This window comes from Protomyctophum parallelum (genome assembly GCF_964188405.1).
Source record: "Protomyctophum parallelum genome assembly, chromosome: 9".
Taxonomy (NCBI): Eukaryota; Metazoa; Chordata; class Actinopteri; order Myctophiformes; family Myctophidae; genus Protomyctophum; species Protomyctophum parallelum.
Genome location: NC_139706.1, coordinates 43,025,820 through 43,047,621, shown reverse-complemented (window position 1 = coordinate 43,047,621; position 21,802 = coordinate 43,025,820). Strand labels below are relative to the sequence as shown.

General features: G+C 40.1%; 1 protein-coding gene across 1 annotated transcript; it reads right to left on the bottom strand.

The window, feature by feature from the left end:
* Positions 1 to 2,866: 2,866 nt before the first annotated feature.
* LOC310864719 (myosin heavy chain, fast skeletal muscle-like) lies at positions 2,867 to 20,349 on the bottom strand. Its single transcript, XM_083773434.1, has 42 exons — positions 20,330 to 20,349; positions 19,441 to 19,487; positions 18,642 to 18,860; positions 18,406 to 18,549; positions 17,779 to 17,935; positions 17,657 to 17,684; positions 17,460 to 17,571; positions 17,232 to 17,324; positions 17,080 to 17,143; positions 16,852 to 16,950; positions 15,120 to 15,223; positions 14,732 to 14,870; positions 14,364 to 14,482; positions 13,214 to 13,363; positions 12,950 to 13,120; positions 12,506 to 12,693; positions 12,280 to 12,395; positions 11,977 to 12,041; positions 11,574 to 11,661; positions 11,020 to 11,137; positions 10,811 to 10,934; positions 10,578 to 10,714; positions 9,995 to 10,250; positions 8,807 to 9,049; positions 8,456 to 8,632; positions 7,819 to 7,964; positions 7,641 to 7,731; positions 7,164 to 7,553; positions 6,860 to 6,986; positions 6,532 to 6,650; positions 6,250 to 6,446; positions 5,978 to 6,161; positions 5,719 to 5,884; positions 5,382 to 5,506; positions 4,745 to 5,053; positions 4,284 to 4,487; positions 4,077 to 4,202; positions 3,759 to 3,929; positions 3,571 to 3,675; positions 3,375 to 3,470; positions 3,082 to 3,210; positions 2,867 to 2,977 (listed from the first exon to the last, which is right to left on the bottom strand). The coding sequence occupies exons 3-42, from the start codon at positions 18,846 to 18,848 to the stop codon at positions 2,957 to 2,959; spliced, it is 5,805 nt and encodes a 1,934-aa protein (XP_083629560.1). The 5' UTR covers positions 18,849 to 18,860; positions 19,441 to 19,487; positions 20,330 to 20,349; the 3' UTR covers positions 2,867 to 2,956.
* Between the last annotated feature and the right edge of the window lie 1,453 nt (positions 20,350 to 21,802).

The window sequence follows — 21,802 nt, the reverse complement described above, 5'->3', positions numbered from 1 at the left end:
ACAGACGACTAATAATGACTCATAGGACTATGTAGCCCTAGAACGGCTCTTGTTGTACTTGTTACATACAGTAAGTATAATTAAATGATCACAGGCATTCTAGGTCTAAGGACTATGTATCAGTGATCAGTGTTTACTATAGATAGACCCTACCAATGTTTTATTTCATATGATTTTGAAATGTATTTGACAGAGTTTAAATGTCTGATTTGTTGAAAATAGCTGATCAACCATTGCTCCCAGATCGGCTAGTATCAGATAGCCGATGTATAATAGGGTTTATAGTAGATATAGCACGTCTGGATGGCCCAGCGGTCTAAGGCAGGTCGCAGTCTCCCCTGGAGGCGTGGGTTCGAATCCCACTTCAGACAAGACCACTTTTGTATTGTATATATGACGATATAGCTGATGTTGATGCTATAGGCCTATTAAAAAAACACAACACAAAATCTGGGGGTCCCCGGACCCCAGTCTGAGACTCACTGTGCTATTATTGTTATTATAGGTCAGTCAGTAAACACTGAAGTTGGTGCTTTCATGAAAGTAAGGATAGCACTCATCCATTGATTCACAATACCAGAATGCACCTTTAATCATAATACATGAAGCAGACAGCCCTGTGATTAAACCTTTAGCATTACACTGCAACCACACAGTGGCTACCTTTTTATTCACAATGCTATTGTAGGCCTACTCCTAATATATCATGGTGTAGTCTATAGCTCTGGTCCATAGCTCTAATGGGCATTAGAGCTATTAGAGCTTAGTTTTAGTCGACTAAATGTCATACGATTTTAGTCGACTAAATCTACAGTTGATTTAGTCGACTAAAATGTGTTTTGACAGGCCTTGATGTCGTTGTAATGACATATTTTACACTTTGGTTGCATGCTGAAAATAGCAGATCTACAATCTCACAACGCGTCGCAGCGCGACGCGTTGTGAGATTGTAGATCTGCTATATAACTGGATCTCTTGTCCACTAGTCCCTTCCTAACATTTTAGTCTAGTTTTTATTTGTTGACGAAATTGTCAGTATATTTAGTCTTAGTTTTAGTCATCATAGATTCGTTTTTATTTTGTTTTATTCAGTGAAAAAAGGTAGTCGACGAACATTTTTCGTCCTAATTTTAGTCGACGAAAACAACACTGATTTGAGCCACAGCCCACAGACCACCATTTGATGCTATTTGGCCCCTAAGATCCAAAAAATCTAACACATAATGTAGTTGTCGTTGGACAAGATTTAGTCCACAATTCCATTCTGTATTGATGTTGGTACTATTCCATTCCTTATTGATGTTGGTACTATTAGTGGAGCAAACGTTGGATTGTGTAGACAATGCCAGATGTGTAACAATAATTTAACTCTAAAATTAAACCAAATGGACCCCATACGGGTCCACAACCTGACCTGGCCTGGTGGAGACCTGTGCCCGAGGGGCACTTTTTAAAATCTGAAACACTTAAATAACAACTGATCTAAAACAACTAGGCCTATTGGTAGCAGATATCAGGCCAATAACATGCTTCAATGATCCATTCCATGCTAATGCTATACTTTTCTCCCTAAAATGTATAATTAACAGTGGAAAAACTGGAAATGTAATTGTTGGGGCTAATACATCCTTTGTGTAACCCTTCCTATGAAATGGAGGACTATTATGTATGAAATACTCAAATATTAATTGGTATTGATGTCAACAGGAAGCAACACTGCTCTTGACAGCAGCACCTTGTTCATGTAGCCTACTCTTTTTCATAAATATATTAGTTATTCATAATGTGTTACAGTTATGTTGGCCTACATATCAACAACTGCATGGCTGATACTCGATCATTCCATGCAGCCACGGTCCTACTTTACCAAAAGTCTCGCAGCACCCCAGCTTCACTGTATAATATACTTTTTGGGCATAAAATATTTAGAGCTCCCTCTACAGGTCTGGTCAAAGGGTAATTATGTGGGGGCCATTTTATTATTATTATTTTTTTCATCTGGGAATCTGGCCGACGAATCTGGCCGACGTGGCAATCTGCCGCGCATGGAATCCTAGCCATGTAAGCACACCTAAGATTCCATGCGCGGACAAAAGAAGCTGTCTGTCAGGGTCTCTTCTGGGTTTTTAGACAGCAGGTGGATGGAAATGAAGCTCCACCCACGCCGCGTCGGCCAGATTCCCGGAAAAGCTTGCCCCAGAGGCATTCTGCCACGTGGGTGGAGCTTCATTTCCATCCATCAGCTATCTAAAAATGAATGAACAAAGTCAGTCGGGATCGGGATGTATTATTGAGAATTATTATTATTATTATTATCTTCAAAGTCGGCGCACGTAGACTTGTAAAGGCAGTGACGTCCTTAAAAGCGACAGGTTCTGCTCCGTTAACATTATGGGTAACTCATTGTGGTAAATGAAATGTGAAATACTATACTCTATTGAGAAAACAACAATAGATGTTGACAAAGACACTTCATACATTTGGAAACAAAATATAGTCTTCAGTTAATTTTGTATTCTTTTAAAAGTAGGCTAATTACAGTAGAATTTCAATGGACTTCTATGGGCTGGCCTGCAATACACCGTTCTAAGGGACCAAAAGTGGGGCCGCTGTCTCATTTGACATTTGTAGTCCCTGTGTGTCTCAAGTGAATCAAGTAACTTAAAAACTGTCTAGGGTGTTCATATAAGCCTGAGTAGATGATAAAATGACCAAAAACCTTTTTGAAAGTTAAATATCCCTTTTATCTTTGCAATGGGTTTTAAAAAGTAGGCCCATGTGGACATGTTAGTTGGAACCAGAATACTCTGACAAACCTGACAATAAAAAGTGATTGATGAAGTAATGAATACAAGACACATCAAAATGATTTTGTCGCCACCTTTATTGAATACAATGGGTCATATTGTATGACTTTTTGAATGTATTTACTGTACGGTGAGTTGAATTGGTGAACTTATTCACCAGCCTCTTTTCCCTGTAAAATAGGAATATGCTATTAGATCTCCAACATGAATCTGTAGTTAAATCTTAGTTAAAGACAGTCAACATATTAAACCTTCATATTGCACATGTATTTACCTTGGAGTCACGACTTTTAGTTCTCATCTTGTTGACCTGGGATTCAGCGATGTCAGCACGCTCCTCTGCCTCCTCTAGCTCATGCTGAACCTTTCTGCACTTGGACAGGTGAGTGTTGGCTGCTTCCTCCTACAATATGATAGAGTGCACCTTATAATTGTAGTCCAAACAAGACATTTTCAGTTGTGGTTGTGGCCAATGCAGTAGCCTATGTGGCATCATGTTCATGTTAGTGTTGTTAGGTCACAACACTGCCCATGGTGACCACAAAAAAAGATGTATATTTGTCTTACCGCTTCCTCAGCCTGTCTCTTGTAGCCCTTCACCTTCAACTGCAGTTTGTCTACCAGATCCTGAAGCCTGGCAAGATTCTTCTTGTCCTCTTCAGTCTGAAGTGAGAGTGAATTCATAAATCAGTTGTATGTTCATGCAATCTATTCATTTTATCAGTGGCATGATGGTTATTTAAGTGAACATGGTATACAGTACCTGGTATGTCAGCTCCTTCACTTTCCTCTCGTACTTGCGGACACCTTTAATGGCGTCTGCTCCACCTCTCTGTGCAGCGTCGACCTCTCCCTCCAGTTCACGCACCTTCACAGTTGAATTATACAATATTAAATGATTTATTCTTATTTAATTGACTATGAGCTGTGTTGAAGTAAACTACATCTTACCCTAGACTCCAGTTTCTGGAGCTGCTTCTTGCCTCCCTTCATAGCCAGGTTCTCAGCCTCATCCAGACGGTGCTGCAGGTCCTTGACTGTGACCTCCAGGTTCTTCTTCATCCTCTCCAGGTGAGAGCTGGTGTCCTGCTCTTTCTTCAGCTCCTCGGCCATCATAGCAGCCTGTAAAGTAATTGTTGTATTGTATTGTATAATATGAAGCATGACATGAGGATATTTAATAGATAAGACGTTGAATTGTATCTTAATATTAAACATAACATGAGGATATCTATATCTAATAGATACAGGTAGGGCATCCTAACTTACATCAGTGATGGCTTTCTTGGCCTTATCCTCAGCATTCCTTGCTTCTTGAACACTGTCGTCCACTTCACCTTGGACCTGGATCAGGTCAGCTTCAAGTTTCTTCTTGGAGTTCAAAAGGCTTGTGTTCTAAAATTAAGATTCAGTTTAGCAATGCAAGTAAACATGACTTGTATGTTAAACATGTTGAGAGTTTTTTCATTGACTTACCTGGGAGTGCAACAGTCCAGCACGCTCACTGGCATCCACCAGTTCTTGCTCAGCCACTTTGCGGCCTCTCTCGGTCTGTTCCAGAGCCACTCTCAGCTCATCGATCTCAGCGACCATGAGGCCGTTCCTACGCTCCACCATGGCAGCTTGCTCCTTCATATCTTCTTGGCCTCTGCAAGCATCGTCAAGGTGCACTTGGGCATCCTAAAATACATTTTAGGTGGTCACATTATGAGAAACATCAGAATGTGACTTGTTCAGAACAGTTCCATTATTTGAACATGTGTCTAAATACTGTTTTATATAATAATAATAATAATAATAATGTGTAACTAATATGTTTTATATATATGATAATATGTGTCTAACTACTATGTTTTATATAATAAATAATATCAATTTATGGCTAACTAATATGTTTTATGTAATAATAATATGTGTCTAAATAGTATGTTTTGAACCTTAAGCTGTCCCTGGACATTCCTCAGCTGCTTCTGGGCCTCAGCAGCCTGGCGGTTTGCGTGGCTCAGCTGAACCTCCATCTCGTTCAGGTCTCCCTCCATCTTCTTCTTGATTCTAAGGGCATCGTTTCTGCTCCTGACCTCAGAGTCCAGGGTGCTCTGCATGGAGTCAAGCACCCTCTGGCTGTTCCTCTTGATCTGCTCCATCTCTTCATCCTTCTCTGCCAGCTTCCTGTCCACCTCACCCTTGATCTGGTTGAGCTCCAGCTGGACACGAAGAATCTTGGACTCCTCATGCTCCAGAGTACCCTGAAATGTAACACAGGATCAAAAGGTTGTAAGAGCTTTTCATTTAACATCCATAAATATACTTCTACACTGTTTGAATGTAAGACTTAAAATAAATCTAAAATATTGTGGCGAACAGCGCAACGCCCTGATTTGGATCGAAGCCTGTTGTGTGCCGGACTGGTTGCGCTGTTCGCCACAAAGAGAGCATGCTCGCTCAGCTTGCTCAGAGGAGCAAGTTACGGCAGGACCACTTCTGTGGGGTTGCTACACTATACTTTAATGACCAAAATAAGCTAAACTAAACTATAGACAATGTCATTGTTCATCTAGAAGCTAAAAGCTTTACCTCGGCTTCCTCCAGGGCCGTCTGAATCTCTGACTTTTCTGTCTCCGCCTGCTTCTTGGACTTCTCCAGCTCATGGATGCTCTTTCCAGTCTCACCGATCTGTTCAGTCAGGTCTGAGATCTCCTCTGTAGTTGATTGAAAGTAATCAATCAGTCAGCAAATATTTTGTATTTGCATTTGACTAAAGTTGGTGTAGCCTATATAATCTACAATTGATCTTGAACTGTTGTTAACGCCATGCCCGAGATAACAAGATTCGCCTTGCACCTTCTACCTAAGCATCTACTGCCCCCTGGTGTCCAAGGAGTTTAAAAGAATGATGTAGAGAAAGACTCACGTTGCAGGTTCTTGTTCTCACGCTTCATGGTCTCCAGTTGGTCCAGAGACTCCTCGAAGGAATTCTTCATCTTAAACAACTCAGTGCTGAGAGAACGCGCCTCTTTCTGAGCTCCCTCCAGTTCTGCCTGTCCCTCTTCAAATTTCTGCTTCCATTCTGCCAAGACCTGCAGACCATTTGTTATGAAATATGTCATTTACCTGCACTTTAAGGGGCCGAGAATGATTTTTTTGTTTTAAAATGATTTATGTCAAATCACCTTATCAAAGTTCCTCTGTTTCTTGTCTAGGTTGGAAGCCAAACCATTGGCCCTCTCCACATCAACCATGAGGTCTTCCACTTCACCCTGGAGTCTCTGTTTGGTCTTCTCCAGAGAGCCACACTTGGAATTCACTGCCTCGATTTGCTCCTCAGCCTCCTGAAGACGCTGGGCGAGCTTCTTCCTGTTGATTAGTTTAGAATGGATATTATTGTGAGTAATATTTTGCATAGTGAGTGGTAGCTGACAGTGTTGAAACACTGCTGACTTACTTGGCCTCCTCCAGCTCCTCAGTGCGTTGGACAGCATCAGTCTCATACTTGCTCCTCCACTGACACACCTCAGCGTTGGCCTTGGACATTCCACGCTGCAGCTCCGCCTTTGCCTCCTGCTCCTCCTCAAACTGCTCCCTCAGAAGGTCGCAGTCATGGCGAGCTGATTGCACAGCATGAGCAAGGGCATTCTTTGCCTGTCAAGAAAATGGACAAAATAATGTCAGATGACTGAAATTACAAAAAATATTAAGCTAACAGGGAAAATAATCTGTTCTTCACCTTAACTTCCTCTTCAACGTGTCTCTTCAACTCCTCAATCTGTTGGGTGAAGGCCTGCTTGCCTCTGGTGAGCTGAGAGACCAGAGCTTCTTTCTCCTCCAGTTGACGACCAAACTCACCTAGTTAGAAATATGAATATTCGTTTCAAACATTTCAAACAAATCATGAGTCCCTGGGATAACTGTTGATCAAAGCATTAATGTCTAATATGCTTAATTTGCTCAAGTACTGTTGATAAAAGCATTCATGTCTAATATGCTCAATTTGCTCAAGTACCATCGACAGACCATGTAGACAAAGTAGACTTTATGAGGAAATTAATATTTACCGTTCTCTGTCAACAGTCTTGCTCTCTGAACTCCAATATCATTGATCGAGCGAACGTTCTCATCACTCTTGGCCTTGATTTCACTAAGTTGGTCCTCAAGGGTGCGGCACATCTTCTCAAGATTTCCCTGAATATGAACATTGGAAATGTTAATTCATTGTTTTGTTGTTTTTTTGCTTTGATTTAAAGCAAAGCCAAAAATCTGTTTTCAAATTGGAGAATTTAATTTCACTCATTTTCACTCATTCAGTCATTTAAACAGTTTGGCCCAAGAGTGATATTATACACAGGCATTGCATCATACCTTTGCCTTAGCAACAGCCTCCATGTTGCTGGAGAGGTCATCAATCTCCATCTTGTATTCACTCTTCTCCTTCTCCAGTTTCTGCTTGACTCTCTGGAGGTTGTCGATCTGTTCACCCAGTTCAGCCACGCTGTCGGCCTGTTTCTTACGGAGAGCAGAAGCAGTGGCCTCATGCTGCAGGGTGGACTCTTCAAGGTCACGACGCAGCTTCTGGAACTCAGCCTCGCGCTTCTTGTTCATCTCGATCTGAGAGGCGGTGGCGCCTCCAGCCTCCTCCAGCCTCTCACTGATCTCTTCAAGTTCCCTGGAGAGATCGGCTCTCTGCTTCTCCACTTTGGCCCGAGCGGCACGCTCTGCCTCGATCTCCTCCTCCAGTTCTTCAATACGAGCCTTTGAAATGAATTATGTTAGAGTAACATCTGAAAATAACCATTCACTCTTATTTATTATTAATGATTTTACAGAAAATCTGAATACCTGGAGTTCTTTGATCTTCTTCTGCAGCTGGGCCCCCAAAGATTGTTCATCCTCAATCTTACTCAGAAGCTGGCTTACTTCAAAGTCCTTCCTGTTGAATACAGTCAATAGTCATATTTTAGGGTCATTCTGCAGGTGGTTTCTCTCCATGACATTTCATATTGTTGGTTCACATTACTTCTTTATCTTCTCGTCAGATTGCTGCTTATCATTTTCCAGGTCCATGACGGATTCCTGGGACAGTTTCAGATCACCCTCAAGCTTTCTCTTGGCTCTCTCCAGGTCCATGCGGAGCTTCTTCTCTTGCTCCAGAGAACCCTCCAACTGCACAACAATATATTGTTCTTATTAATCAGTACAACAATATATAATATTAAAGATGGAGTGCTGTGATATTTATCTTTTCCAGTTTTTCATGTGTTTATGAGGTGACCGTGACAGTACTTCATTAGACCCCTTGGTGTGATTATTATGTGCAAGGTTCAAGGTTCAAGGTTGCAATGATGACTTCCGTTTGTATTTAGGGTTTCTTCCTGGAGGCTGAAACCTTGACAGTCAAACATGCCAATGAAAAAAACAGTGATATAGTGACATCACAAAATCTTCCCCTTGGTTATCATCCAATAACAGCTGTGATGTGGCTTCAGTTCGGTGGATCACCAGTCACCCATCACCACCCATCAGGCAAACCAGGCATACTTAATCAACTGGTGGGCGTGTCCATATAAAAACAACATTTTAACAAGAAGGGTGGAAAAAAATCACGGCACTCCATCTTTAAGTTCAAAACACCTGATTCCCTTTGGTAAACTCACATCGTCAACTTGCTGCTCCAGCTTGGTCTTGGCCTTGGTCAGAGTGTTGACTTTGTCCTCCTCTGCCTGCAGGTCATCCAGGGTTTGCTGATGGGCCTCTTGGAGGGCTTTTTTCTCCTTGCTCAGCTTAGCGCCACTCTCATCCTGAGACGCCATCTCCTCAGTCAGGTTCTTCACCTGATTAGCAGAACATAATGTGTTGTCATGGAATGGATCAATCAGGCCTTCTCAAAGGGGATTCCAGGACTCTCAGGGTTCCTTTAGGGCAGGGGGGGGCTAAAATGACCTGTAACTCTGACACTATACTAGATTGACCCTTACAAGTATGTCACTAGAGTGTATAATCTATACCTTGTTTTCAGTGGCGTGTTTCTCCTTCTCCACTTTAGCCAAGGTGAGCTCCAGGTCATCAATGTCCTTCTTGAGCTCAGAACATTCATCCTCCAGCTTCCTCTTCTTGGCGGTCAGTTCAGCATTGACCTCCTCCTCGTCCTCCAGTCTCTCGGTCGTCTCTTTGAGCTTTGCCTCCAACTGGATCTTACTTTTAATAAGACCTTCACATCTCTCCTCAGCATCATTCAGAGCGTCATCTCCCTGGTTGTCAATGAAAAGGAATATGTCAGAATTTGTTCAGGGTGAGGTGAGGACAAGGAAGAAGTTGGAGGGGTGCAGTACTAAGTTCCGACACTTGTTTTGGTCCGACGGTCATTAGACTGACAATCTACCTCTATCCCTAACCTAACCACAACCACAGGCACGTGAGCACCACACGTTCGAGCGGTAGTCCGACCGTTGTTCCCACATGTCAGACTAATGCTCAAACTAATCAAACTCTCCAGAAGGATATAATGTAGTAGTGTATCAACTATCAACCTCCTCCAAAAGGATATACTATAGTAGTGCGTGGGTGAGTAGCAGTTGCACATTCAAATTCACCCTCCCCACAGAAGAATGACAAATTGGGTCAGGCCCTTGTGCTGAACAGCCGTTCGACCACCAGGCATTCTCTGCCATGGTCTGCAATGAGTTCTGGTGGTCGACTACTTATACATTCGACTTTAGATAAAAGATTTAAAGGGCAATATCACTTTGGTAGAGGTTTGGGTTGTGTTACCTTGCCATGATGTTCTCCAAATGTAGACAAGAAATCTAAAATAATTGCTCTAGTACCTAATTAGAAATTGATAATTCAAAATATGATCCTCATTGACTTACATTGTACACTGAAACAGCTCTCAAAGTCACTCTTTTAGTACGTAAACAAACAAACAAAGTTATTCATTCAAGACAATATAGAGCATCACCAATCCCAGTTCAGTTTTTTGTATAATAAAATTCCTGTTGATTTTGCCATTTTTATAGGAAGAAAACCCGGACTGGATCCGTGGATCCAGATACATATCTTCAAATAGTAAATTCAACAGGAAGTTTACATCATGGCAAGGTAACTATACAACTCAAACCTAAAAAAAGTGGTCTTGCCCTTTAAGATGATAAACAATATGAAATATTAGCAACATTTTGTGTACAGGTACTTACTGATGCCGATGATGCTGCAAGGTTATTCTTCTCCTGCACCACAGCCACCAATTTCTCTTCCAGTGTCTTCTTCGCTGCCTGGGCAGTAGCCAAGTCAGTCTTCATCTTTTCATAGTTCTCCTTCATGTTCTGCAGCTCCTTCTCAGTCTCAGCACTCTGCAGGAGAGGCTTGACCTTGTAGTACAGCTTCATCCATGGCCAGTGTTTCACATTGACAAATGATCGCACGTTGAACTGGATGTTGTAAATGGCCTCTCTGTGGACAACAGTGGATCATGATTGAAATGCAGATAAAGTGTTTCCATGTAATAGTTATTACATAATTGTGTCATTATAGTTGTTACTATTGTTGTCGTTATTATTGCTGTTGGTATTATTGTTGTTAACCGCCGCAATGTAAATGCAGGATGACCCCCCCCCCCATCCTATAGCCTGATTCTGCTCGAGGTTTCTTCTGCTGTTTATTAACAGGAGATTTTTCCTTACCACCGTCATCAAAAGCTTGCTCTGCAATTTTTGCTATTTTATTATAGTGATTTGACACTTTATTTGTTTTATTGAATAGATTGAATTTTCAAAGTACCTCCTAGCCATCATCTTGACAAACTCCTTCCTCATGACGTAACCTCGTGCCAGTGCCTGAGTCATGGTGACCAGAGTAGCCAGCTTTTCATCTCGCATCTCTTCAAGGACACCCAGCAGACCAGCTTTGAAGAACACCTGAATACAATGTTACAAACACTGTAACTAAACAACCATAAAATCTACGTTTATTCCTCCGTCCATAATGTTAAACCAGATTTGGAGTGTGTTTACCTTGGTGTGTCCAAACTTGTACTCATCAACAGGTACATCAATGGACCCCATCAGCTTCTCAGAAGCCTTCTTGTTGTCCATGAACGCACCTTCGGGACATGCGCTGGCGTTCAGTACTTTGTATCTGTTTTGCAGAAGTTCATGGTCATTTTGCATGCCTCCCGTGAATACGTTTGGAACTAAAAGCTACTGGAAAAAGGAAGTGATACCTCTGCTTGAAGTCAGCATAGGGGATTCTGCTTGGGAAGCCCTTTCTACAAATTCTGATGCCCTCCAGCACACCATTACACCTCAGCTGGTGGATGACCAGGAAGTTCTCCATCAGTCCTGTAAATATGTTGCTTCATTATTATTATTAACAAAATAGTTACCCACTGGCCAAAGTTGCATTTAATGAGTCAAAACGAGTCAACCAAAATCCACGTGATTGTGGTTACATACAAAATAATGTAATCTGCATACAGGGAGGATATTTTAAGTGTATTCTGTGTTGTACGCATATATGTCAGCATTGCTATAATTGTCTGGGCAAAGGGCCCTAGAGCTAAAGCAAATTGTGAGGACAGTGTCTGGTTAGTCAGTCTCCTAGCTGCAGTGGGGTTGCTGTACAATAATCCATGTAATGAACCTATCTCCAATGTAAAAGTACGAATAATCCACCTGGTCGAAGGCCTTTTCCGCATCCTGGCTTAGTACTACAAGGTCTTCCTTAGGGCCTCTAGGAGATAATTGATAAGCCGTCAAATGTTTATTTTCTGTTTACCTGGAGTCTTGGACTCGTTGGGAATCAGGCAACGCACAAAGTGAGGATGTGTGCTCCTCAAGTTGGTCATCAGCACCTGCAAGTTTGCCTATTGAGATATAAAAGGCTGATAATTAGTCAAAAGTGATAGAATGTTGTACTTTTTCTTCCACTATAATTATTTGAACTCTTTAGATACTACTTACTTTGCAGATTTAGATTGTTTCTAAAACATACTTTAACGACATAAACCCTATTTTAAACTTCAGCCATTCAAAGATATCTGATCTACATCAACATGTGACACAGAAATGGTTTAATTCCAACATTTAAAGACTATTTCTTACATGGATATAATGTTGATAATAATAATTATTCATTCTTACAGGAATATATGTTGATAACAATGAAAAGATATTCTTACCCTGAAAGCACTAGACACAGTCTGCATGGAACCACCCTTCTTCTTGCCTCCCTTCTTGGTATTATCTGTTCATATGTTAGAATCATGAGTTATCATTAGTTATATAGAATGAAAATGCCTCTCTTCTTGTCAGAGTGTTTTATAGTATTGATATAACAATACCTTCAGGCTCAGGTGGGGGATAGAACACATTATATTATATTATTATCCTATATTAATTTTCTGATGTCCCGCCCCCTCTGTACAGTTATAACTCCAGTTCCCAATATGCTAAATGCTCCAAACCAATTGTAGTAAACATACCTTCAGGCTCAGGTGGGGGATATAACATACAGAGCAGCTTCACTGAAGCCTTCTGGTACAGCTGGACCACAGAGTCGTTGAGAGGATCCTTGTTCTTCTCTAGCCATCCTGTGATGCTGTTGATTGATTGATGGATTGATTGATTGAATACTTTATTAACAGTTTTTTAACAAAAGCCTATCGCTTGTTTCCATATATTATAGGCATAGTATAGGGTTCTGTTCACCTGTAGTCCACAGTTCCAGCATAGTGGACCAGGGAGAAGTGAGCCTCACCCTTGCCTTTACCAGGCTTGGGTTTCTCAAAGGCCTTGTTCTTCCCCAGATGCAGGTCAATCAACTTCTCTGCAAAACTTTTGTCTGTAGCCTTTGGGAACATGCACTGCTCTTCAAGGCTGGAGAAGATGCCCAAGGGCTTTGGAAAGGAGACAAATCAGACAAATCAACAAAAACTTAGTGCCAATGACAAAAAATATATACATATATGTGTGTGTGTGCATATACATTATGTCCATTAAAGCACAAACGTATTGTATACCTTCAATAAACGCAGCAATACATAATAATATAATAATAATAATAATAATTCTATACCTTCTCAATAAGCTCAATGCAACAGTGTATTCCATTCTCAATCAGCTCAATGCAGACAGCCAAGTCCATGTACCTACCTTCTCAATGAGCTCAATGCAGATAGCCAAGTCCATGCCAAAGTCAACGAGATCCCAGGGAATTCCCTCTTTCATGTATTCTTCTTGTTCCAGAACAAACATGGTGTGGTTGAAAAACTGTTGCAGTTTCTCATTGGTGAAGTTGATGCACAGCTGCTCCAGGGTGTTGAACTGTGAGTGGAAATATATCATTAGCCCAATCTCTTGTAAATGTGTAACTTACAAAAATATTTAGTCTCCAATTTAAAACAAGTCTATGCTTACATCAAAGATTTCAAAACCAGCGATGTCCAGCACACCAATGTAGTAATTTCTCGGCTGCTTGGTGTCCAGCATCTCGTTGATCCTAATGACCATCCACAAGAACAGCTTCTCATAGATGGACTTGGCCAAGGCAGAGACTGTGTTCATTACCTGGAAATAGGAACATTATAGTGAATTACACAATTTAAGCATTTTGCAGACGCTCCTAATTACATTCTTAGCCTTTGCATAAGCCTGCAAGGTTTTCAAGGCTAGGCCAAGTGCTACGGGCTATATGGAGTCTGCAGAGGTGAATCTTCAGATTACGGTGGAACATTCTGAGTTTGTCTGCAGTTCTAACTGCAATGGAAAGTTTATTCCACAAGTTTGGGAGCCAGAAGGGAGAAGAGTCTCCCCCGAGTGCTTTAGGGAAGGTTGACAGCTTCATGTCTTAGCTGATCTGAGTGAGCGGGATGGGTTTTAGGGTTGGATACACAATAGAGGGTAAGCAGATGCATAAAGTGATTGGAAAATCGAGTGGCAAAGTGAGTGACAAAGTCAGTTTAATGTTGTTTAACGTCGTTTAATGCAATCAAATACAACTTCTCCATGTATGGGCTGTCAAGGCCAGAATGTCCCTGCATAACTTCCGGGTTTGATGATGATGTCACGCCCATACCCTCTATGCACAAGGTGTAGTCTATGTACTGTATATGTGTGTGTGTGTGTGTGTGTGTGTGTGTGTGTGTGTGTGTGTGTGTGTGTGTGTGTGTGTGTGTGTGTGTGTGTGTGTGTGTGTGTGTGTGTGTGTGTGTGTGTGTGTGTGTGTGTGTGTGTGTGTGTGTGTGTGTGTGTGTGTGTGTGTTTTTTAATGATTAGTTTTTTGCCTTTTTTGATAGATATAAGTGAAGGTGGACAGGAAAGAAGGAGAGAGAGATGGGGAAAGAAATGCACCAAAGATCGTCGGTGCCTGAGATTAGCTGCTCACAGACACTCACAAACAGGCACACAGACCGACGGACATGGTGCAAAACATACTCTGCCTCCCCTTCAGCGGCTGAGACAATAATGTTGGAGGATCATTTTAATTATGATTTGAAACAGTCTGGAGTCTGGACACAACTTTGGTGTGTATGAAATCAGAACATGGAAATAATGTAACTTTACTCACCTGTGGCACAGTTTGTCCTTTAGTGACGAATTCATTTCCCACTTTAACTCTGGGGTAGCAGTATGCCTTAAGCATATCCGCTGAGTTCAGACCCAACAGGTAGCAGATCTTGTCAGCCACTGAAATGATCATACAATTTGCAATTTACGATTCAGGCATTTAGTAGACGCTTAATCCTGAGTGCGATTTAAGCAAAGTAAACACATCAAATGGATACAGCTAGTAATCTAGGACCATAGGTAAACCAAATAACCTTCAGTATAAATAAATAATGACAATATATTGAAAATATATTTAGCTTAGTTCATCTGAAATATAAATACATACAAGACTATCAATTTTTTTGTTGAAGATACAACTGAACTCACCCTCCGTGCCGTCTGGCTCCGCCTGTTCCTCACGCTGCTTCTGTTTGAAGCTCAACACCCCATGATGCATCACTGCACCGGTGAACTTGTAGATGCACACTTTCTCCTCAGCGTTGAAGCCCAGGATGTCTATAGCGTCCTGATGTCAATATGCAGAGATTGAGATTGAGATTAAGCATCATAATTAGCAATCCAGTTTAAATAGGATTATTTTGGGAGGTCATGGCCTGAAAACCACTACTTTAGAAAATGTATTTCGCAAAGCAACTGACTGCAGTGCACAGTGAGTATTAACAGAGCAACTGACTGCAGTGCACAGTGAGTATTAACAGAGCAACTGACTGCAGTGCACAGTGAGTATTAGAAATTTAAAATATTGTCCATTTACATCTGTAGCGTCCAACTCGACTTTGTCATCAATGCTGGCCACAGTGATCTGACCCATGCTGATCAACGGGAAGTCATATGGGTTGTTGGTGATGAGACAACTTTCTGAGAAGGGATGAAAAAAGTGTGAACATGTGTTTATTAATTCTATTCTATTAACCAGACTAGTAATTGTAACACTCCATATGGCTTCATCGGGAATCGTGTGCTTGTATTTTGCTAAGAGATCCGTCGTATAGTTTAATTGATATTAATTAATTAGTTCTGCATAGACTTATAATGGGAAGATCGAAGACTAATTAAGGGTCCAATTTAAGTATTTTTCCCTCAGAGACCGTAAGCGCCATATGTACAAGATTTGGGGGGGAGGTTCATAATAATTATGAAAATTAATTGAAAAGGAATTACATCAGTCAGCCTCTTGGTGGTGCTATAACAGCCCACTACGCTTATAACTCTTGAACTGTAGGTCGTAAAACCAAAATTCCCCTGGATTCCTTGGGTCATGACGCATTTCCCCATATACCGCGCGGCCGCGCCCATTGCCACAAATCACGAACGGAAGGTCCAATCCACCCCAAATTTGAATCACATGATGACATCAACACTGAGCCAAAAGCAATTCAATTCATTTTCATCCATAGGAGGCACCACAAATCCCCTCCGAATGACTTACACATGAGCACAGGGGTGACTTGACATTATAATTGGCTAGCAAAATTAGTGGGAGGGGCCTATGAAAGCGATTGCGGCAACAACACTTTTCAAGTTAATTTATGTTCTCACTGCATCATCAGTATAATTCCATCACACAGCACACACCATATGTATATTCACCAAGATACTGAATACATTACTCGTACTGACTTGCAGCATGATGGAATTGAAACTGTGTGGGTTGAATTAATTTTCAAAAATGCTAAATCAGTATTAGTGGGCACCGTCTATAGACCGCCCGGCGCCCGACCAGCATGGGTTCTATCATAGAACCCATCAAACGTAATCAAAAAAGTCAATCAAAGAACAAGACCACAGCACCTCAAAGGCCCTTAAAACAAGGCTCCAGATCTCCCAAAACAAACTGGTCAGGCTCCTACTTGGCCTCACCCCCCGAACCCACCGAACCCCTGCCCACTTTGACCAGCTGGAATGGCTTAGGGTCGACGATAGAGTACAGCATCTTGCAATGGGTCTGGTCCACAAGATTCGATACACCACCAAGATACCCATGTACCTGTCTAAATACTTCCTTAATGTTAACAAAGTCCACACCCACAACACCAGAGGGAGTGCAACAAACCATGTACAACCCAGATTCGGCACAAACAAGGGACTAAATTATTACCAAAATGTGGAACGCCCTAACAGTCATTAAGACATGTGAATCCCTTGACTCCTTCAAAACCGCTCTCAAAGGGCACCTACGGACGGCTGCAATTCGAAACTGGCCCCCCCCACCCCTTTGTTTTCCCCCTCACTGTATATGTTTATTTTCCCTTTTTACCTCCTTTATGATGAATTCCTGTTCTGTTCTGTTTTTTGGCTATAGAAGTGTCTATTTGTACCTCTCTAAATGTTTTGATGAATTGAACAAGGTGGATCCTCTTGTAAACAAGTTTAATGCTTTTTGGGTCGTCCACTCACAGTTAACAGTCTTTGTATTGACTTGTGCTTGAAATGTACTGTAATTCTGCAAACTGTTAATAAATATTTCAATCAATCAATCCACTTACCAATAATCTCAGGTTTGTGGTTGGTCATCATCTGGAAGAAGATATGGTAACCTCTCTCTAGAGGAAGCTGGTAGGTCACTCTAGACTTCTCCAGCAGATCTATATGGGTTGTACAACATAATTAATAATAATAATAACAATAATAATAATAATAATAATTAATAAGTCAAAATGTAATCCTCAAATTAACAACAAATATAATTTCTCATCTCTGAACTTCATACTTACATGTCTCAATATCAGCACTGGCCAATTTACCCGCATTGTTGAAATGGATTCTGATGAATTTACCCTGTTTGATATAACACAATTAGTTGCATCCGTCTACATTGTGGAATTATTGCAGGTTTACTCATAAAATGTCATTGTTTTACACTTACAAAGCGAGATGAGTTGTCATTCCTCACAGTCTTGGCATTACCATAGGCCTCCAGCAAGGGATTGGCTGCAATAATCTGATCCTCCAGTGACCCCTAGAATGTTTTAGACATCACCCAATTAAAAATGTGGTCAGAATTATTTTAAATTGAATTGCTATATTTCATATAAATGCTTTATGTTCCAAAACATGTATTTGTTAAAGTTAAAAGCATATACATATACAGTACCTTTATTTTGCCACTATCGGCCGCCGATTTCTCTCCACTAGCAGTTGCTGCTGTTGCAAAGTACTGGATGACACGCTTGGTGTTCACAGTCTTCCCAGCACCGGATTCTCCACTGGTTATAAAGACATACATTCAGAGAAATGCACTTAGTGAATTTGTGTACAATGTTCTTTTTTGTAATGCCTATGGAAACTTACGTGATCAGGACAGACTGGTTCTCTTTATCTGTAAAATGTAAAGCACATTTTTTTGTCATGGATATACAGCACAAACCCATTATAGTTATTTGTTTACATTGTCCTGACTAGTACGTACGTACCCATCAGCATGAACTGAAAGGCGTTGTCAGAGACAGAGAAGATGTGGGGTGGAGCCTCAATACGCTTCTTGCCTCTGTAGGCATTTACAACCTCCTGGTCGTACACTGGGAGCCACTTGTAGGGGTTCACAGTTGCACAGAACAAGCCAGAGTAGGTCTGAAGGGGAGAAGAGAGACATTAACATATAACAGCACTGAGCATGCCACATATCTGGGACAACGGATCAGCAGGGATTATTTGATTTGATTTGATTTGATTTGATTTGATTTGATTTGATTATTTAGCACAGTATAAAACAATCCAAAGAAATATAGGAAATACGTAGAAAAAAAGAATAAAGGAAAGTGCTAGGAGGAGGCAAGAAGGGCTTATATGAGGCATCAACCAGAATAATTTAAGTGGTCTGATTAATCAGAAGATACTTCAGTTTGTTCTTAAATAGCCAATAGTCATTCACGACTCGCAAGTGGCATCAACTAATGATCAAGTTAACTTCAGAACCATGAATTTGTTTGCATTTGTTTTTCTATGGTTTTCAGTTGATGATATAACTTGTACTCTGTTTTTCTTTCTTTGCCATCGACAGGTACAATAGTGTACTGCTCTCAGCATGTAGAAAAGCTTACATAGATCATCCATGCTGCATAACGCTCTTTGAGGTTATACAGGACAGTGGCTTCAGTGAGGTGGGTCATCATGGCCATGTCCTCAATCTTGTCATACTTGGGAGGGTTCATAGGGGTCACATCCGCCTCAGGGACAGTTCTGGTCTAAAAATAAAAGAATAAAATAAAAGCACAACATCAGAATGTAATGTGATTACAGTTGTACTGTGCCACTATTTGATTTTAGATACACCTACGTCTTTCTTGTCCAGCGTTTCCACGGTGACTTTGGCACCATCCTTGCTTATAATCTTACACTTGAGGTACAGCTCGGCCTTATCAGCCACATAGGCTGCAGTTTTGGCATCAAAGGTTGCACTTTGAGCTTCCATTCTCTCCCTCTCTGGCTTACGGAGATAAATGGCAGCCCCTCCGTACTGCTTCATCTCTTCGTCCGTACTCATGGTGGCGGCTTTCTGTAGACATTTAAAGAAAGCAGAAGCAAGCACTCAGTTGAGTAGTTCACAGTATAAGAATATCGGGTGCACGGTTCTGGTTTATTATTATTATTATTAATACCAGCACTCACTTGGGGGTAAACCTTTAACCCATTCTGACCTGAGATCAGATTCATACCAGGTTTCCGCCGGACACACGCTGGTCTGATGAACCCATTCTGACCTGAGATCAGATTCTAAAAATGTCAGTCGCTCTTCGATTTTTAAAAAAAAGTAGATCTGCTATTGAAAAATAGCAGATCTACAAGCTCATATCGCGCCACCGAGTGGCGCGATACGAGCTTGTAGGTCTGCTATTTTTCAATAGCTAAAGCATAACATGATGCCAACACCAAAATGGGTGCCCGATCAGAATGGGTTAATAAACAAAAATAAATATATAAAAAGTGAGTGCTGGTATTCCTTTCTATAGGCTTTCTGTAAACAGACAAATAGATGGTGTTGATAACTTTGCTGACTTGAGATCTTAGCAGATCATTGTAGGACTATACTCTTTTTAGCTTAGTGTAGGTTTAATAGAAAAATTCTAAACACTCACCTTTCCCCTCTACCAGTAGCAGTGAAACCTTGAGTGCAGTGCAACTCCTAAGTGTGGAAAAAAATTCATTTTGTATAGAAATGAACATGAGTTGAATGATTTAATACAATTTATATTAATCATTAATACAATTCTATTCTATGAGTCCTAATGTTCATTATTGCCACACAGCACTTCATGAGAGACATTTTTTAATTCTCATTAGTTCCACATCTGAAAAGAGTGATCAATTTCAATATTATTACATGTAATGAAATGAAATGATGCTTGCCCATTTAGTTCTTTTCATTTGTTTGTTATACATGCTTATTCCTATTTCACCAAGTTGTTTTTGTCATTACAGCCATGTTTCTTTCTTTCTTTCTTTCTTTCTTTCTTTTCTTTTCTTTTCTTTTCTTTTCAATTATTTTCTCTTCTTTTGTATATCGAGCAATGCTCAATATTTTGTTCCCTTTCTATTACACTTCATTTACATTGTATGAATTAAGGTTACATTCAGAAGTGGTTCGTTAGACTAGCCAAACTGTACTCAAGTAAAAAAGAAAGAAAGACAAAAAAAAATATTTAAAATATTAATAATAACTAGTAGATAAAAGTAAATGCAATGCAAATAATTATTTATCTAATTGTAACATCATTGAAATGTTTAAAAAATAAATGAATGAACAAAAGTAAATTACAATCTGGCCTAAACCATATCATTATAAATAAAATAATACACACTAATTTCAATTAAAAGTCATGTTTGTAGCTACGTGGCACTATGCACGGAGTCATGTTAAACATGAATAGCTAACATGTCTAATAGATTTATATGATTTTAACTATTCATAACTTAGATGTCTAACACATAAATAGGACTATGAAGGACGGATGAAGTCTCACTCACCAAATGAAACTCCTCTGTAGTGCAGCCATGTCAACCGCCTCAGCAGGCTTATATGAGTTGTTAATTGCATGCTATGCAGAAAGTTAAAGTAGGAATATGGCCTTTAAAGGGTCAAGAAGTATCTTGCCAAACCATTCACATGATACTTGATAGTGCATCTTGGAAATGTGGTTTACTGTATGTCCATATCAGTGGCTAAAAATAGCGTAATTAGCAGAGTGCTGACTCTGCTATACTTTTGGACTGTTCTCAGACTGTGGGCCGGGAGCCCGAGGGGGTCCCCCCAGATGATTTGCTTACTGTGCAACATTGTTTTCCACTTCAACAGCAGTCAAGTGTATAGGGTATTTGCAGTGGCAATTTAAGGTCTTTTAAGACCATATCTGTGGAACTGAGTGCATTGGTGTAAACTAAAGTAACTAAGTACATTTAATCTATTATTAGTTGTTTTTAGTATTTCCAATTTGTGAGCTTGTAGATCTGCTGTTTTCCAATGATTTTAATTAGGGGTGGGATGATATGGGTACGTACCTAACGATACAATATCTGTGGCGATATTAGGCCCTCGATAATGATAATATCACAATATTGATATATTGCAATATTGTGATATTCAATATATTGCAAGAGATTTCATCAACGACATATGAAAATATATAACTGAAAATGACAAAACAAATAACACAGACTTTGCAACTTGTCCACAACTTGTCTCTCCACAACAATGGGTAGTCTACTACTACTGTACTTGTAAGTTGTAACAGACTATTTCTACAATAGGATATTGATATAGTTTTACTTAAGTAAAACAAGTAATTCTTCACTGATAAAATTATTGATTCCATCTAGATCTGAGTCACTGAGCAACTCGACAACTCGACATGAAACATTATGAAGTATCATTCAGTCTCATTCATGTCTCTAAATGTTTGTATGTCTCTAAATGTTTTGATGAATTGAACAATGTGGACCCTGTTGTAAACAAGTGTAATGCTTAATTGGGTCGTCCACTCACAGTTAACAGTCTTTGTATTGAGTTTGTGCTTAAAATGTACTGTAAATTCTACAAACTGTTAATAAATATTTCAATCAATCAATCAATCAGAAGTGTACTGCATGCTTAAGGAACATTTTGATGTTGTTTTTTTTCTGTAACTTTTGTTACTAGTTACTTTACTTGGATTATTATTACTTATTATTATCAATATGTATTATACAATCAACACTTCATCCCTATACTTCAGCTATTTGAAAAGAGATCTACAAGTTCATGACACGTTGTGAACTTGTAGATCTGCACCAGTCATCAGAACCAAGGTTGAGTTTATAATGGCACTGACGTTTCATTGGGTTGTTATACAGTGGGAAGAGACGTGTCAGTCGTTTCTGATATCATTATTATCAAATATCTAATCATTAGATTATATTATTTATTACAGAGTGTGAGACTGTCATTGTGAAATTACTTGTCAT

Excerpts from the sequence above, each read along its gene's own strand:
- LOC310864719 (XM_083773434.1), bottom strand. The coding sequence starts at position 18,848 with ATGAGTACGGACGAAGAGATGAAGCAGTACGGAGGGGCTGCCATTTAT. Across the intron at positions 14,871-15,119 it reads TCGAGTTGGACGCTACAGAT|GACGCTATAGACATCCTGGG; the intron begins GTAAATGGACAA and ends TATTGACATCAG. Across the intron at positions 8,633-8,806 it reads AACACGCCACTGAAAACAAG|GTGAAGAACCTGACTGAGGA; the intron begins GTATAGATTATA and ends TCTGCTAATCAG.